Source organism: Schistocerca gregaria, chromosome 6 (genome assembly GCF_023897955.1).
Source record: "Schistocerca gregaria isolate iqSchGreg1 chromosome 6, iqSchGreg1.2, whole genome shotgun sequence".
Lineage (NCBI taxonomy): Eukaryota > Metazoa > Arthropoda > Insecta > Orthoptera > Acrididae > Schistocerca > Schistocerca gregaria.
Window position 1 is genome coordinate 186211353 of NC_064925.1, and position 17702 is coordinate 186229054.

A 17702-nucleotide genomic window follows, 5' to 3' on the forward strand; every position below is an offset into this window, starting at 1 on the left:
CAGTTTGCTTCTTCCTGTTGTCTAAAGTCATGGTTTATGTAGTTTAATAGTGTTGTTTTCCTTCTACAGATGATTTTTTTAAGCTGTTGACAGAAACTGTATTTTTGAAAAGTCATATTTGATTTTACCATGTCAGAGTTATTGGTTTATGGTGTGTAAGCACATTATTGTAAACCTTCACAAGATAGGCTTTTACTTGTTTTTCTTTTATGACTATTCCTAATAATCATGTATATGACCTAATGTCGTTCTTGTTTTAGGTAAAATTGCGACCATCGGCATTGTTCCGTATTGTAGCGTGCTACATGCACTTGGCCCATTATTCTCTGGGTGTACTTTTTCGCGTTTGATTTCTTATTTAACGAGATGGATATTTACCCATGTTCTGTAAGTGTTAAATTTTATATTTCATTCTATGGAAGTTAGTGTACTCTCTATTTACTATCCCCCCCCCCCCCCCTCAGCTGCAACTTTTATGTTGTAGGGTTAAAGAATTTTTACGAGGTTTCGTTGTTTTAGAACTTTTTTATGGTAATTATATTTTTACTGGATTTTGTAATTTTTCTAGATTTTCTTAAGGTGCCTTTTGTACAGGCGAAATACGTTGCAAATAAAGAACTAATAATTCCATCTTTATTGCAACCACGACTGAATTCTGTAATTTTTATTCGTTATCAGTACCATTTCGGCAGTTACGATTTCCTCTCTTGTTTTAAGCTCTCTGTGTCAGTGTAGAACTTTCAGCCAACGTCCTCAGCTATTTACTGCATATATTGTACCCTGTACAGCTTGTTTCGTTGTTGTAAAATGAACATTAACAGTCCCAACTGTAAGTTTTTTTAGCCGGCCGGCGTGGCCGTTCTAGGCGCTACAGTCTGGAACCGCGTTAGGTTAAGTAGTTCTAAGTTCTAGGGGAGTGATGACCTCAGAAGTTGAGTTCCATAGTGCTCAGAGCCATTTGAACCATTTTTGTAAGATTTTTTATTTTTCTTTCATTTTTTTGTGAGTTTACCTGTTTCGGTCTGTTTTGGACTATCTTCAGACCACATACATGGTTGGCGGTGGAGGTGAATGTGTGTTCGTGGAGTCGTAACGCCTGATCCGTTCACCGCCACCGCCTACCGACATGATATCAGGCCTGAAGATGGTCTAAAACAGACCGAAACAGATAAACTAAGAAAGAAATCTTTCCGTTGACGCTTTATGTTCATTTTAAAGTAATAAAAAGCCGCTGTTTTCCAGCAGAAACGTTCTCAAAAATTACTATCTTCATTGTGCTCCCCCGCACTCTTATTTACGTTTAACGGTAGAATTCCTCTTGCACTCTTAATGCTGACATTTTTCCTTTTACGTTCATCAAACGTTTCTTTGACTATTTTGTACAATGTATCAGTCCGTTCGACAACCATTGCTATTTCGATTCTCATATTGTTCCTGTAGTATTTCGCCTTGGCTTACCTGCACTTCTTATTTATTTCATTCCACAGTGCCATTTTTTGTTGCAGTCCTGTCTTTTTCTGAACGTTTCTGTACATCTTTCTTCCGTTAATAATGTGCAGTGTTTCGTAAGTTTTCTAAAGTTTCTTTCTACGTATATTTTTCTGTACGACCTCTGTGAGTTCTCTGTTTAGAAACGGCCGTTCTTCATCAAGTGAACTACCTATTTTGATATTCATTATCCTAATATTTACCAATGTAGAAAATTTCTCACCTCATCATTCCCTAGTAAAGTATCCCACTCTTCAGGCTGATTACTTAGAATAATGCAATGTGAGGAATACTGAAGAAGCATCAGTAACATTACTTTCACAATTAGGCTTATCCAAGCAGTGTGGCCAAATGAGTTGGAAACCAGAGTTAAGTTGTTGAGTCATACTATCCACTCCATTCAACCAATAATCCAAGTCCTTCATCATCTCTGTCGAAATTATAAAATCTTCGGTAAAACTTGAATATTTTGGTACGATGCCCTGAAATTAATTGCTTTTCTAAATGTTTGTTTGGTATCCTTCATTGCTTGCTCTGAGTAGAGGCTGAGTAATACTGAGCAAAAGGCTGCAACCTTGTCACTCCCTTCTCCATAATTACCTTCCCCAGTGTAATGTCCTCGTCATAGGCGGCACGTAAAACCCCAATCTTGCGTCCAGCCTTCTCACTTAGTATCTACTGTACGAGAAATAACGCGCTGTGCTACCCACCTCTGCTGTAAATGAAATACATGGTTGGCATGGAACTTCCTTTCGTTGGCGTAAATGGCGTCTACGTTGTAAAATAAGTGCAACTTGTGGTACAAAGTTGAAGTGTGTTGCCGTCAATGTTTGTCCTTGTCCTCGTTTGGGTGATGTTACTAGTTACTTTATTATGATGTTCTTTGCGTTATCAAAAGAGAAGATGTATCAAAAGTTGCAGCTAAGCTGCTCAATTTGTCTTTCTTGTTTTGCAAAAAACAACTGGGGTCATACGCGCCCAAGTCAAAACTATAGAATAGGAACACAGAGAGGAGTTAAACGACTATACGTCAGTCCCAATGGACTGAACAGGAGACAGCTAAAAACAGGCACGTGAAAAAAAGGGCTAAAAAACATTATGCAGAAATGGAGGCCCAAACCTAAAAATTAATGGCCTTCGCCATATTGCTTCGGCGTATATAAAATAAAACGCGGTCGACAGCCCGCGAGTCATTCGCTAATACGGCTGATAAATCAAACGGAAAACCCATGCTGGAACGCAAATTGTTAAAAAAATGGAATTCCAGCAGGAAGTGGCGGAAAGTTAAAATTTGATCCCTATGCGTACAAAGTTGTGCAGTAGCGCCAATGACGATGGCTAAAAAGGCACTGCCCAATACACAGGTGAGTTAAAATAATCTCCTCCCGGCGGGAAGGCCGAGAGGAGGTTGTCCAAGGTGCTGTGAGAGGCTTAATGAGCCGGAGCTTATTCCCGTAAACTGAGGACCATTGGCGATGCCAAAAGGACAGCACCTCCTGACAGACGGCAACACAGAGATCATCGGAGGGAATATAGGTACTCGTGGGCGGAGGTACGAGGACTGCAGCCTTGGCAGCTGCGTTAGCAGCTTCGTTTCCTGGCAGACCGACATGATCAGGAACCCGCAGAAACATGACACTGGCTCCACGAAGATTGAGCAAGGGGCAGTTTTCCTGGACACGCTGCGCTATGAGATGAGCTGTGTACAGTGCAGATAGACTTTTGGGGGAAATGAGTGAGTCTGAGCAGAGGACACATTTGGAAAGACTGTGTCACCGAATGTACTCCGTTGCCTGATGCAAGGCGAAGAGCTCGGCTGTAAATAGTGTGCCGGCAGGTGATATCGAAGGACACGGGTGCCAATGACGAAGGGGCACCCGACCCCATTGTCAGTCCGACAGCCATCAGTGTACGCAAAGGTACTATAGCAAAGTTCCGTGTGAAGGTCGTGAAACTGGAGGCGATAGACCGAGGCTGGAGTAGTGTCCTTAGGAAGCGAATGAAGACCGAAGTTAAATAGGCCACTTCACGAAGCCAAGGTGGTCAAGGGGTCACACCCACCTGGTAAGTTGCAGGTAGTGTGAAGTTAAGCTGCCATAGCAAGTGGCGGAAGCGGACTACAGCAGGTAACACAGAATGGGGACGAACCCCATACTGACGATCAAAGGAATCGTCAAAGGAGGGATAGGAAGGGTGGCCACACATGACAGACAAACGGCATGCATACCTGCTGAGAGGAAGACACGGTGGTAGGACAGTGGTAGTTCAGCAATTTCAGCATAGAGACTCTCAGCTGGGTTGGTTTAAAAGGAGCCCGTCGCCGAAAGGATGCCATGATTGTGGATAGTATTGAGATGGCATAAGAGGGATGGATGAGTAGACGCATAAACAAAGCACCCATAGTCGAGTTTCGAACGGACAAGGCGCCGGTACAAATGGAGGAGGGTGGTTCTATCGGTACCCCAGGAAGTACCATTGACGACACGTAGGAGACTGAGGGACCGCGAGCAATGGGCTGCCAGGTAAGACACATGGGAGGCCCAAGAGAGTTTCCTATCAAGCATGAGCCCGAGCAACTTGGTAGTTTCAACTAACGGAAGGACAACAGGCCAAAGATATAGAGATGGTGGGAGCAACCATTTGCGCCGCCATAAACTCATACAAACGATTTGTCAGGGAAAAAGCGAAAGCCATTGTCGATGCTCCAGGAGTAAACACGATTAAGATAGCGCTGAAGACGCCGCTCAGTAAGACAGGCACGTGGAGAACTGCAATAGATGGCAAAATCGTCTACAAAAAGGGAGATGGAGATGCCTGGCGGGAGACAGGCCATTATAGGGTAAATGGCGATAGCAAAGAGAACGACGCTTAGGACGGACCCCTGAGGCACACCACTTTCCTGAATAAAGGTGTCCGACAAGGCAGAACCAACACGCACCTTGAAACTCGGTCTTGGAAAAATGCCCAAAGAAGACAGGGCAGGCGGCAACGGACACCCCACTTATAAAGAGTATGGAGAAGACTAGTTCTCCAGCAGGTGTCGTAGTCCATCTCCAAATCGAAAAACATGGCCACAGTCTGGGATTTCTGCAGAAAAACATTCATGACATGGGTGGACAAAGTAACGAGATGGTCAACTCAAAGCGCCGCGCTCGAAATCCACACTGTGCAGTCGTGAGTAAATGGCGAGATTCGAGCCACCACTCCAGCTAGGCATTAATCATACGTTCCATCACCTTGGAAACGCACTTGGTGTGAGAGATGGAGTGGTAGCTAGAAGGAAGGATTTGTCCTTGCTGGGCTTATGTATGGATACGACAGTGGCTTCACGCCAGCGTCCGGGAAATGAGCCCTCCGTCCAGATGCGATTGTACGTGTTAAGCAGAAAGTCCTTGCCCACAAGAGAAAGGTGCTGCAACATCTGAATGTGGATGGCGTCCGACCCTGGGGCGGAGGATCGGGATTAGTTGAGAGCATGAGTGAGCTCCCTGATAGTGAAGATGGCATTGTAGCACTCATGATTCGGAGAAGAGGATGGTATCGCCCGAGTCTCCTATGCTCGTTTCCGATGGAGGAAGGCAGGGTGATAATGAGAAGATGTCGAAACTTCATAAAAATGGTGGCCCAGGCGTTGGGGATGGAAATAGGACCCACAATTACATCGTCTGCTACTGTCAGGCCGGAAAATGGGGGTATGGATCTTGGTCCCAGAGAGCCGTCGAAGGTTGGCCCACACGACAGTGTAAGGGGTGGAACTGTTGAAAGAACTAGTGAATGAAAGCCAGTTAGCTCGTTTGCTATCCCGAAGGACGCTACGACACTTTGCAAGCATCTGTTTAAAATGAATGCAGTTTGCCATCGTAGGATGACTTTTAAAAACGCGGAGAGCACGTCTCTGTGCGCGAACTGCATCACGGCATGCCTCAGTCCACCAAGGGACAGGAACACGACGTGGTAAAGATTAAGTGCGAGGAATGGAATGGTCTGCAGCAGTAAGGATAACTTTGTGAGATAGTCCACCTGGTCATCACAACTGGGGAAATCTTGTTCTTTGAAGGTCGCCAGTGAGGAGTAAGGCTGCCAGTGAGCCTTAGTAAGCTGCCATTTGGGCGTGCACGCCGATGGGGTAGGTGTCAGCAAACGGAGAACACACGGAAATGGTCGATCGAATAGGTGTGAGAAAGCACGGAACACTCAAGTCGATAGACAAGCTGGGCAGTGCAAAAGGATAGGTCCAAATGAGAATATGTGTGCGAGGAGTCAGCAAGGAAAGTGAGTACTCAGCTGTTAAGGCAGAAATGGTTGAGTTGGATAAGAAGGTCAGCCAAAGAGGGAACCTCTCTGACAGGTCCAGGGAGGACCCCAGAGGGGATGATGCACATTAAAGTCCCGGAGTAGCAAAAATGAGAGAGGTAGCTTCCCAATAAGCTGAAGGAAGTCTGCCCTGGTGACATCGAATGACAGAGGTCCATAAATGGTACAGAGGGAGAAAGTCAGGCGAAGAAGGAATGGACGAATTGCAACAGCTTGAAGACAGGTAGTCAGGCAGATTGGTTGACTATGAAAGTCATCCCGCATGAGTAGCATGACGCTCCCATGAGACGGAATGCCGACCTCAGGGGGAAGTTTGAAACAAATCGGTAAGTAATATGGAAGCTAAAAGTGGTCGTGACGGCGCAATTTAGTTTCCTGTCGGCAGAGTACAAGGAGATGCTGCGTTGCTAAAAGCAGCCATAAATCCTGTTTGTGGGACCGAAGACCGCGAACGTTCCATTGGAGGACAGTCGGGAGGAGGAAGAGATGGAGGGGTGTCAACTCGGCGGCCACCGAGTGACAGCTGGTGTAGAGTCGCTACTTCAGGGCACAGGAGCAGGAGGATCCTACTCTACGGTGTCCACAGAACCATCGGCTTGGTTGTGCGGTTGGTCTGTGGAGTCCAATGCAGAAAAAACAGTTGGTGGTGCGCACTGGCGAGACAGACGGCGGCCGGGTTAAGGTAGCACGTGGTGACAGCGCCGAACAGGATCTTCGAGTTGGTGAAGGAGAAGACCGTTCGCCTTTAGCGGACTTCAAGCCGGTTAGAGGAAGACTCGGATGTTGTTTGGCTGGAGGGATGGAGGAAGCCTTCACGAGAATACTCCTTCTGTCCATTCCTGCCTACTGGTTTTGTAGTCGGTGGCTTCGCCCATTGAGGCGAGAGTTTGACGGTTTGTTGCACAGCTGGACGGGGGGGAGGGGGGGGGGATGGCGATGATACCTTCTACCTTGACAATCAAGAACAGAACTATAGGTACCAGACGGGAGAATACAGGGTCTGTGACTAGCCACTAACTTGCGAGCTACTGGGTAAGGCACTTTTGGTTTTACCCGAATCTCTTTGACACCCCGATGGTCTAGATACATGGGACAATCCCGAGAGGAGGCAGCATGGCCACCGTTGCAGTTGACACAGTGGGGAGAAGGAGGCGGAAAATCACCCCTGTGTGCATCCCTGCTACAGGTTACACATTTGGCTAGGAGTCAACAAGATGTTCTAGTGTAGTTAAAACGATGACATTGGTAGCAGCGCATTGGGTTCAGAATCTACGCCCGGACTGTAATGATTTCATAGCCTGATTTGAGCTTGCATGGCAGCACCACCCTGTCAAAGGTAAGGTAAAGAATGCGAGTGGGCCTAAGGAGGAACCCACCTTGTTCGTTACATGATGAACGGCAATGACACCCTGATCAGAGAGGTAAGATTGTATTTCGGCCTTGGTTAGACTGTCAAGCAGCCTGGTGTAAATTACACCACGGGAAGATTCAAAGTTCTGTGGGCCTCGATACGAACAGGGTAGCCGTGGAGAAGCAGGTCACCAAGCAGATGTTGTGTTTGAGAGTCAGAAGCCGTCTCTAAAAGCGAAGTGCCATTCTGTAAACGAGAGCAGAATTTCATAGTGCCAGCATTTGCACCAACGTCTTTCTGAATAATAAACGGATTGACAGTGGCGAAGAATTGATCTTATTCAGTACATGAGACCACAAGGAACTGTGGTGACGCGGGAAGGGTCTTTGAATCAGTAACCTCATTACGTTTACGTTTTGTAGACGTCGACTGGGAAGATGTGTGACTCATTGCGAGAAAATCCCCCAGGATTGCCAGTGTCTCTGATGGCGCGCTCCTTCCAATTGGGGGCTCCCTTAACAAGGGGGCACACAAGCCTTAGGTGATTGTTCACGCCTCCCGAACATCTAACAGAGGGACCAGTCGGCAATATGGGAAGGTTGCAGCGCAGGCAGTCATCCCACAGTGGGCCTGGCCTGTACCAGGGGGTACGTGCGAACCCTACCTGTCGACCTGGGGTTGGGAATTACGCGTTACCTAGTCACGACTTATGCGTCAGACTCGTGGGCCTGCCTTCAGGAGCACACAAGGAGGAAGAAGAAAACTGTGGATCCTCAAACGCCGAAGCGGAGGAACGAGAGGACATGGAAAACAAAAAAGTAAAAGGGAGTCAAAAACATAGGAGAGACAGTTCGTACGTCAGCGACAGAATGCAGAACATTCCCAATAAATCCCCAGACATGTTCCACAAGGGGTGAAAAAAAATAGCAAGAGGGTAGACATGCAGCACAGAAGGGAAAAATGCTGCAAAGGCTGGGGCCCCGTGGTAGCCAATCATGAACACGGCAAAGAGTGGCGAGCCCCTTAGGGGTACTCAATCTGTGTCACCTGTATTGCGTCATTTAGCCATCTGTGTGGTAAAGAAGGAAAGAATGATTCGAGATAGTTGGCTGTAAGGCAGAGCAGCTATCGCCGCGGAATCGGCTACTGCTTTCTCATTGCGCATGTAATGATCTATTCCTCACAGTGTATGAGAGAACATCTGTATTCAGAAAGAGGCGAACATTAATCACGACCTGGAGCACTTTCTTACCTGATATTGGCCATAAAATGCTTGGATGTATACAGATGACTCTAAAAGGAAGGCTGAATTGGGCTACGCCTTCTTCAGCCCCTCTAGCGACACATGCCAAATGTTTGCACCGCCACCTCAACCGTCTGTCTACACGGCGGATTTACCTGCACTCAGGTAGGCTATTTATTGAAGCATGCTAGCTTTACGGGCCCCCAACTACAACATCAAGCGATTGATAAACAGATTAGCAGTCAAGTCTTACGTGTCTTGGAGACCATAACAGACTGGCGGACATTGGGAATTTACTGTGGATAAAAGGGCACCAAGACACTCTCCATAATGAAACTGTTGACCGCCTCGCTAAGAGAGCATTATAGAAGAACATTTCACGCAACAGCAATCCCTTACACAGATTTCAACTCGTCGATCGAGGAAGCTGCTTATCACGGCTGGAATAGTGAACAACACGTATCCCAGCACTCTAATGGCGGTCATCTGGCGGCCGTACAACGGTACCTCTGTTTTAAGCTGTGGTTCCCCTCGGTGAAGCTTAGTACACATCATCTGATCTGTAATTCGCATGAGGCTGTGACACGAATATGACGCCACCCATCTACACCGATTGAAGATCATCGCTTCAAGATATGTGATCAGGAGACAGCGGCAGTAGCGGATATGAACCAAATAGTCTACTGACGTCTACCAAGTACTCAGCCTACAGGCAGTCTTGCACAACACATTGTTGCAAGGGGCTGCCCGTTCCCTATAGGTGAAACTACTTTTATCACCGTTCGATATATAAAGGTATGCCATCCTTAGGCCATATTTGTATACATACGTGGTGGAATCCAAAAATTTTCGGGGCTGGTGCTGCCATTTGGAACGTAGGAGTACTAGAGCTTTGCACCGGCAGGTAGCGAGAGCTTCAAATCTAACGAGTCAGTGTGCGGAGTGGCATTCAGCTGGGAGGACATGTTGCGTGTCCACAGTGATTTCCGTAATACTCTGTGTTTGGTGCTTTTACGATGGATCCGCGAACAGAAGAGCGTGTGTTGAAGTGCGCACGGACCTTCGTCAGACCGCATCTGTATGATCCAACCTACTTGTCAAGGGTTCTCACCAGCGACGAGAGCTGGATCTACGGTTATGAGCCACAGACAAAGCAACAATCGTCGCAGTGGAAGAGCTCGGGCTCTCCAAGACCCAAAAAAGTGAGACAGGTGAAGATCAAAGTGAAGAGCATGATCATCGTTTTCTTTGATACCAAGGGAATTGTGCACAAAGAATTCGTCCCACCCAACCAAACAGTGAATTCCGCGTACTACTGTGACGTTTTGCGACGGCTCCGTGAAAACGTGCGGCGACGACGGCCCGAACCTTGGCGTCAAGGGAACTGGCTGCTGCATCACGACAACGCGCCCCGTCACACGTCCTTGCTCCCCAGGACATTTTTGGCAAGAAACAAAATGGCGGTTGTAGCCCAGCCACCGTACTCGCCAGATTTGGCAGCTTGCGACTTCGCGCTATTCCCAAAACTGAAACTCAAGTTGAAAGGCTGTCGGATCGACACTCTAGAGAGAATTCAAGAAGCATCGCTGGCGGTGATAAACACCCTCAAAGAAGAGGACTTCCAGAAAACATTTGACCAGTAGTAGAAGCGTGGGACCAGTGTGTGCGTACAGATGGGAAGGGTGAGTGTGACCATTAGTCCAAAGGTAAGGTTTGCAACAGATGGCAGCACCAGTCCCGAAAATTTTGGATAGCACCTGGTGCTTCCATGTGACAAAACTTCTTGATGCGTCAATGGTGCTTTAGGTTACGTGTATAGATACATATAAAGTAAGTTCTTCATACAGTCTTAGCTGCTGCATGAACACAAGCAGTCAGTACTCGAACATAACAGCGCGGAATTTTCGACAGCACTCACACAACAAGGAAATTTCACATTATGGGGAATAAAAACTGAAATTTCATTAAAAAAAACTGTATCTGAACGTGAACAACCGTCTGATGATGAACCTGTCGGTAACGGCGCTGTTTAAGTAAATAAACATTAGTATAAACAGTGGCTGGTTGCTGTTACCTGCTCTGCAAAAATCAGCCTGTATTTTGTACACAGCCGAGGGCTCAGAATGTCAGTTTTTGACAAAATAGCGTATAGGTATTGGTTGCTCGCCAACTGTTTAAACGGCGCTGGTATCCAGCTTTGACCTACAAGTTGTGTGGATCTTATTCTGCCATGAAACCAGGCCGATTCGAAAACTTGGACGTTTGTTTGTGTTTTTACTTTGCATTAAGAACGTCTGTTTGTAAACGATGCCGTCGTCCACCCTTCATTTACAAATTGCTACGGATGTCAGTTTCCTCTGTATCTGACCCTGTTCGAAGTTGGATCGTAATTTTGTCGTTTTGAAATTTATATAACTAACGTCTCGCTGTACTTCACAGTATTATCATTGTTCTAGTGTGAAAATTGCAACAATGTTAACTTTACACTGTTGTTACTACTGCTGGCTGTTAGGTGTTCGTCTTTTAGTGTTTTTATTTTAAGTTAAGAATTTGTTTGCTCATTAAACTCTTTTTATTGTTCTGCTGTGGAAATTACAATTATGTTAATATGGACCTTTTGTAACAACTTGTCAGCTGTACGATCTTTACTTCCCAGTGCGAAGAAACAGTGCATTTGGTTATAATGTGTGGCTGTAATGTACACTATCTGGTCAAAAAATGTGGACAGGTATTAGTGGACATTAATATGGAATGTGTCCAACCATCACATTTTTGATTGCTTGAACTGTGCTGGGAACAAATTCAGTGAGGTGTTGGAATGTCTGTGGAGGAATGGCAGCTCACTCTCTTTTAAAGACCCGAAAAAAGAAATGTAGCGATATGTCCATGGGTCTGGAGCGAAGTCGGCCTTCAACCTCACTTTGAAAGAGTGCTACTCGGTTTATTTGAGACTCTAGGGAGGGCATTCCATTTCAGGAGAGTTACTGCCCATAAACCATTCCGTCGCATTTGAAGCTTTATCACAGGATACGTGGTCATTCTGATACGATTATCGTTCCGACACGTTCCTCTAGTGTTCACGGTACATCATGTGGCGAAAACATGTTCGTATTCTCCTGCTTTTAGAGTTTTCTTGAGTGCAATAAGGAGAGCCACACATTAACTACGAGAAATACTCCCGTATCGTAACATCCTCTACTCCGTACTTCACTGTGGGCATTACACATGGTGGTAGGTAACATTCTCAAGGCATTCACCAACTCATACCTTTCCATCGGATTACGCAGGGTACGATGTGATCCATCTCTGCAAAGCACTAGTCTCCAGTCATCTGTTGTCCAGTGGTCGTTTACGCCATCTCAAGCTCCGCTTAGCATTGGCTATAGAAATTTTATAAAGAGATGCTTGACCACTGTACGTCATTCCTTTTAGCGCCCCACCCACAGTTATTGTGCTACCAGGACTGCTGGTAGGATTTTGGAACTTAGGAGTGCTGCCTTCAGCTGATTCCATGCGACTTTTTACAACTACCCTCGGCAATGCTCGATCGTCCCTGTCCGGCACTACATGAAGTCTGCCTGGCATTCATAGAAAAACGTGTCTCTCATACACTACTGGCCATTGAAATTGCTACACCACGACGATGACGTGCTACAGAAGCGACATTTAACCGACAGGAAGAGGATGCTGTGATATGCAAATGATTAGCTTTTCGGAGCATTCACACAAGGTTGGTACCGGTGGCGACACCGACAACGTGTTGACATGAGTAAAGTTCCCTACCGATTTCTAATGCACAAACAGCAGTTGACCGGCGTTGCCTGGTAGACTACGTTTGATGTCAGTGAGCTCTCAAGCCCGACCCATTCCGCTGTTTCTGCCTCTCTACTGACAACACAACACTATCTGCCTCCTGTTGTTCTGGCGTGTCCACACCTCTCATGACATCTAGTAGTCAGTTCCGCATTTCGTAAGTGTGTCCAGATACTTTTCACCTTAGAATGTATACGTGTGTCGTGTGGTATCATGTTTGTGATGAATGATGACAGAGGAGCGAGGGAAGAATTCCCGTGCCACCACATACGCTGCGCGAGTAGTACGAAGAAGGCTTCTCGGCTTAGCGCCACTGTCTGACAAACGGATCAGCGTCAGCCGTGTGACATGCACTCAATACATGAGTGCGGTGGTGAGGTTTCGAATTTGGGGGACTGGCATAACCTGTCGTGATCACTAATTTTACGCCACCGTACTACTTTGAAAACGTTAAACCTACATCATGCATCTGCTCCATCAGAGTTTTGAAGCGACAGACGCTATTATTTATATTGCCACATTTAGCTGTTTTGTACTATAAATTGCTGTAGGCAGTTTCAAAGGTAATGGCGCACTGAAGATTTATTACAATCACGCCACCCCTATCATTAAATAACAGTTAATGATGTATCATGGATATAAGCTTTGAAATACGAAAACATAAGACAGTATGCATGGGCTTTCAGTGTACCGTAATGGGTAACGTTCAATAAATGTTCAAATGAGTGTGAAATCTTATGGGACTTTACTCTCAACCTCATCAGTCTCTAAGCTTACACACTACTTAACCTAAATTATCTCAAGGACAAACACACACACCCCTCATGCCCGAGGGAGGACTCGAACTTCCGCCGGGACCAGCCGCACAGTCCATGACTGCTGCGAATTGGAAACGTCAGGGATTGTAATGGCGCATGTAGTATGTTCGCTGGCTCGCGTCCCGCTATGTGGAAATAATTTTTGTTTTTCATCTTAACACTGTTAAGACATTCTGAGACTTTCATCATGTATCATCATCATCATCATCATCTCCTTCCTCGGATTAGGTTGTATGGGCAGCTGTTCCGGTCTCTGACAACAGTCCATCTCTTATGGTGTTTATTTAGTTTCTCTATTTCCAGTGGGCGATAGTTCATTACCTTCTTTGACAATCAGTTTTCTGTCAACATAATCCATTTCATTCTATTCTCTTCTATTTTGTTATTAACTGAAAAGATTTGTAGATCTGTTCTTATTGTTTCATTCCTTATTTTATTCATTTTATTACAGCCTCTTATATATTCCTGAATTTCACATTTGCTGCCTGTGCATGTGACTTTTCTTGTTTTGTTAACGTCCATAATTCAGAACCATACACAAGAGTAGGTGCAGCCGTAAGTAATAGAATTTCTTTTATGATTCTTTTCTTGTTTTTCTTCCCAAAGTTAATCCAATTGTTCCAAAGATAGCTTAATATCTATTAAACTCCTTATTCTATTCTTCGTCATAGTTGAAACTAATATCACATCCTAGGTAATTGAAATTTTGCCATTTGTTATTATTTTCGATCTAACTTGATTCTTTCCTTTGAAAGCTATTATCTTTGTGTTATATGAAGATATACTTAAGTAGTAATACACAGGGTTCTTTATAAACTACCTTCTGCTTCTTACGTAATTATCTAATCATCAGCATATAAAAGAGTATTTAGTGGTAACATGGATCCTATTTTAATTGTTAACTGTATTTCATCTTTCCAATTCATAACTACATCGTCAATATGTAAGTTAAATAAAATGGGTGAAAGTCTGCACCATTTTCGAACATCTTGATTCACTTAACTTCCGTGGGATATTTTCGAACCTGGGCTTAAAAAGATTTCTGTATTTACAAACGTACTCTTTATGGTATTAGTAAGGTGTTTAGGAAAACCTTTTATGTCCACTATTTCCCATAAGTGAGATCTTTTTAGCTTACCAAACGCTTACTCATAATCAGTAAATGCTAAATACGCTAGTAAACATGACAGGAAAGTCAATAAGAAAGTAAGGGGCAATTATAGCGAAGGAAGAAAGAAAGGTCGGGCTTAACGTCCCGTAAACATATAGAGGAATAAGCTTACTAAATGCAAGACATTATTTATTGCAAAATTCTTAATTAAATATCACTATCTGTCGCTGAAGCAATAAGACAAGAAGCACACTAAGGCTTCAGAAACGGACGTTCGTGTAAGGCTCATATATTTATGATACGACAAATTATTGGTAGACTTCGGGAATGGCGCTTAGAAATTTGACACTTTCTTACGCCTGTAATAAAAACATGTTCTCTAATACGTAATACACTCTTGGAAATGGAAAAAAGAACACATTGAAACCGGTGTGTCAGACCCACCATACTTGCTCCGCACACTGCGAGAGGGCTGTACAAGCAATGATCACACGCACGGCACAGCGGACACACCAGGAACCGCGGTGTTGGCCGTCGAATGGCGCTAGCTGCGCAGCATTTGTGCGCCGCCGCCGTCAGTGTCAGCCAGTTTGCCGTGGCATACGGAGCTCCATCGCAGTCTTTAACACTGGTAGCATGCCGCGACAGCGTGGACGTGAACCGTATGTGCAGTTGACGGACTTTGAGCGAGGGCGTGTAGTGGGCATGCGGGAGGCCGGGTCGACGTACCGCCGAATTGCTCAACACGTGGGGCATGAGGTCTCCACAGTACATCGAAGTTGTCGCCAGTGGTCGGCGGAAGGTGCACGTGCCCGTCGACCTGGGAACGGACCGCAGCGACGCACGGATGCACGCCAAGACCGTAGGATCCTACGCAGTGCCGTAGGGGACCGCACCGCCACTTCCCAGCAAATTAGGGACACTGTTGCTCCTGAGGTATCGGCGAGGACCATTCGCAACCGTCTCCATGAAGCTGGGCTAAGGTCCCGCACACCGTTAGGCCGTCTTCCGCTCACGCCCCAACATCGTGCAGCCCGCCTCCAGTGGTGTCGCGACAGGCGTGAATGGAGGGACGAATGGAGACGTGTCGTCTTCAGCGATGAGAGTCGCTTCTGCCTTGGTGCCAATGATGGTCGTATGCGTGTTTGGCGCCTTGCAGGTGAGCGCCACAATCAGGACTGCATACGACCGAGGCACACAGGCCAACACCCGGCATCATGGTATGGGGAGCGATCTCCTACACTGGCAGTACACCTCTGGTGATCGTCGAGGGGACACTGAATAGTGCACGGTGCATCCAAACCGTCATCGAATCCATCGTTCTACCATTCCTAGACCGGCAAGGGAACTTGCTGTTCCAACACGACAATGCGTGTCCGCATGTTTCCCGTGCCACCCAACGTTCTCTAGAAGGTGTAAGTGAACTACCCTGGCCAGCAAGATCTCCGGATCTGTCCCCCATTGAGCATGTTTGGGACTGGATGAAGCGTCGTCTCACGCGGTCTGCATGTCCAGCACGAACGCTGGTCCAACTGAGGCGCCAGGTGGAAATGGCATGGCAAGCCGTTCCACAGGACTACATCCAGCATCTCTACGATCGTCTCCATGGGAGGACAGCAGCCTGTATTGCTGCGAAAGGTGAATATACACTGTACTAGTGCCGACATTGTGCATGCTCTGTTGCCTGTGTATATGTGCCTGTGGTTCTGTCAGTGTGATCATGTGATGTATCTGACCGCAGGAATGTGTCAATAAAGTTTCCCCTTCCTGGGAAGTTATTATTTATGTCTGTAACTGATTAGGAAACGAAGAGAGAAATAAATATTAGGCTGTTTATTCTCGAATATGTGGCGTTGTTAGACAAGAACCTAAGAGTATGGCTTAAAATAATGTGACTGTAAAGAGCAGGACTGACGTTTATAATTCCTAGCTTGTCACAAATATTTGGCTGCTTCTTTTCGTGGGTGTGGTCAGGCAGAAGCCGAAGGGGACAGCTCTGTTGCCACAAATATTTCAGTGTCTGAGAAGAGGAGGGGAGATAGGGCTTTACGTATGCACAAGGCGAGGTGCTTCATATCTCACTTCCCTTTGCAGCTGTAGCGTGTTTTACCTCTAACGTATTTTGGGTCTCCTACCCTTTTTGGACCGATAGTGACGGTTAACATTTCTAGCACCGCCAGGATACGAACAGGCTACTTTCCGAGTCTAGATTCACGTCACAGATTCGCGGCAGCGACCTTGGCAGGGGAGTCTGGGGGGTACTCACGTATGACGGCGAGCTCCCTCTCGTCGGAGCGCTTGGTGTAGATGGGCGCCTGCGTGGACACCTCGCACGAGTAGAGGCCGGACGCCTCGAACCGCATGTCGCGCAGCCACAGGTGGTTCTCGTCGCTCACGTTGCGCTGAAACAGACAGGCAGTCCATCGTCCGTCAGCAGCCAGACTCAAGCTTCACAGACATCTCAAAGAGTAAATGATTATTTACTTGAATAAGTACTACTTGATTGTTTGTTTCCTACAACAAAGGAAAAGTACACTAGTTCTTTACTGTGGCCGACAGCCATTAGTGTAGTGTGCCAAACTTTCCGACGTACTGAGTACCTGGACAGCTGAGTGACATTACCTCAGTTTGTCTTGTTTTTAGGGTTCCGTATCTCAGCCCGAGAAGAACGTAACACTACTGATATCATTTTGTTTTCTGTCTATCTGTCTGTCCGACTGTTAAGAGTGCTGTTTCTCAGGAAAAGGTAGAAGAATCAAGTTGATATTTATGTGGTCTATTTTCTCCTGGTGATATAGGACATCTAAGTTCGTAAATTAATCTGGTCAAAAGATAGTGCCACGTTTCATTTTTTGATACTCGTAGCACTAACTCATAAAAACCTTTAGGGTACTTACCGTCGACCTAGAACGATAAGATTTGGCAGAAACGAAGGGTTCACAGTACAAGTAAAGGAAAAGTTCCGAAAATGGTTAATTTGTTATAATACCACACGAAAAAAGATATTTTATTGTCATTCGTCTCTTTCCCCGGCGGTGCAAAAAATTTAAGGTTTTAGATTGAAACGAAGAAAAGATACCGCCATTTATGTCATATTTTGTCTGTGATTAAAGCTTAATCAGCAATGAAGTTAGGCAGTCAGGCCGTTGCGCCGTCAAATTCAAACCGTCCGCCAGAGCGGTGTCGCCAAATATGTTTTTCGTTTGGTTTCCTAAACACGAACAAAAGAGACATACAAGAATTGGACATGAGCCGAAGACTGGGCAGTCTCATGCGGTGCCTTCTACGCTATGAGAACAAATGACATTAAAGCCTACTTTACACGTTGACATTGGGTTTATCCACTCGTTGCATGGAATGAGTTGTACACACGTGGTTTCATATATGTCTGTAGACGAGGCGACACCAGTATGCACTTCAGTTTCGTCGTTTTGTGGGTCCCTGAGTCGTGTCTGGAATGAAAGTTTTGGCAGCTGCACGTCGCACCCTTAGAATATCACCAGAACTGTTCACGTTTCTTCTAAATAGAGTTAATTGTACGATAAGAAATAAAGGTACTGCATG

General features: G+C 45.8%; 1 protein-coding gene across 1 annotated transcript in view; it reads right to left on the reverse strand.

Moving 5' to 3' along the window:
- LOC126278655 (uncharacterized) overlaps nucleotides 1-17702 on the reverse strand; it is a 1016423-nt gene that overhangs the window by 130297 nt on the left and 868424 nt on the right. The window contains exon 3 of the mRNA XM_049978869.1: nucleotides 16405-16540. Within this exon, the coding sequence (XP_049834826.1) occupies nucleotides 16405-16540 (136 nt within the window). The remainder of the gene's footprint in view (nucleotides 1-16404; nucleotides 16541-17702) is intronic.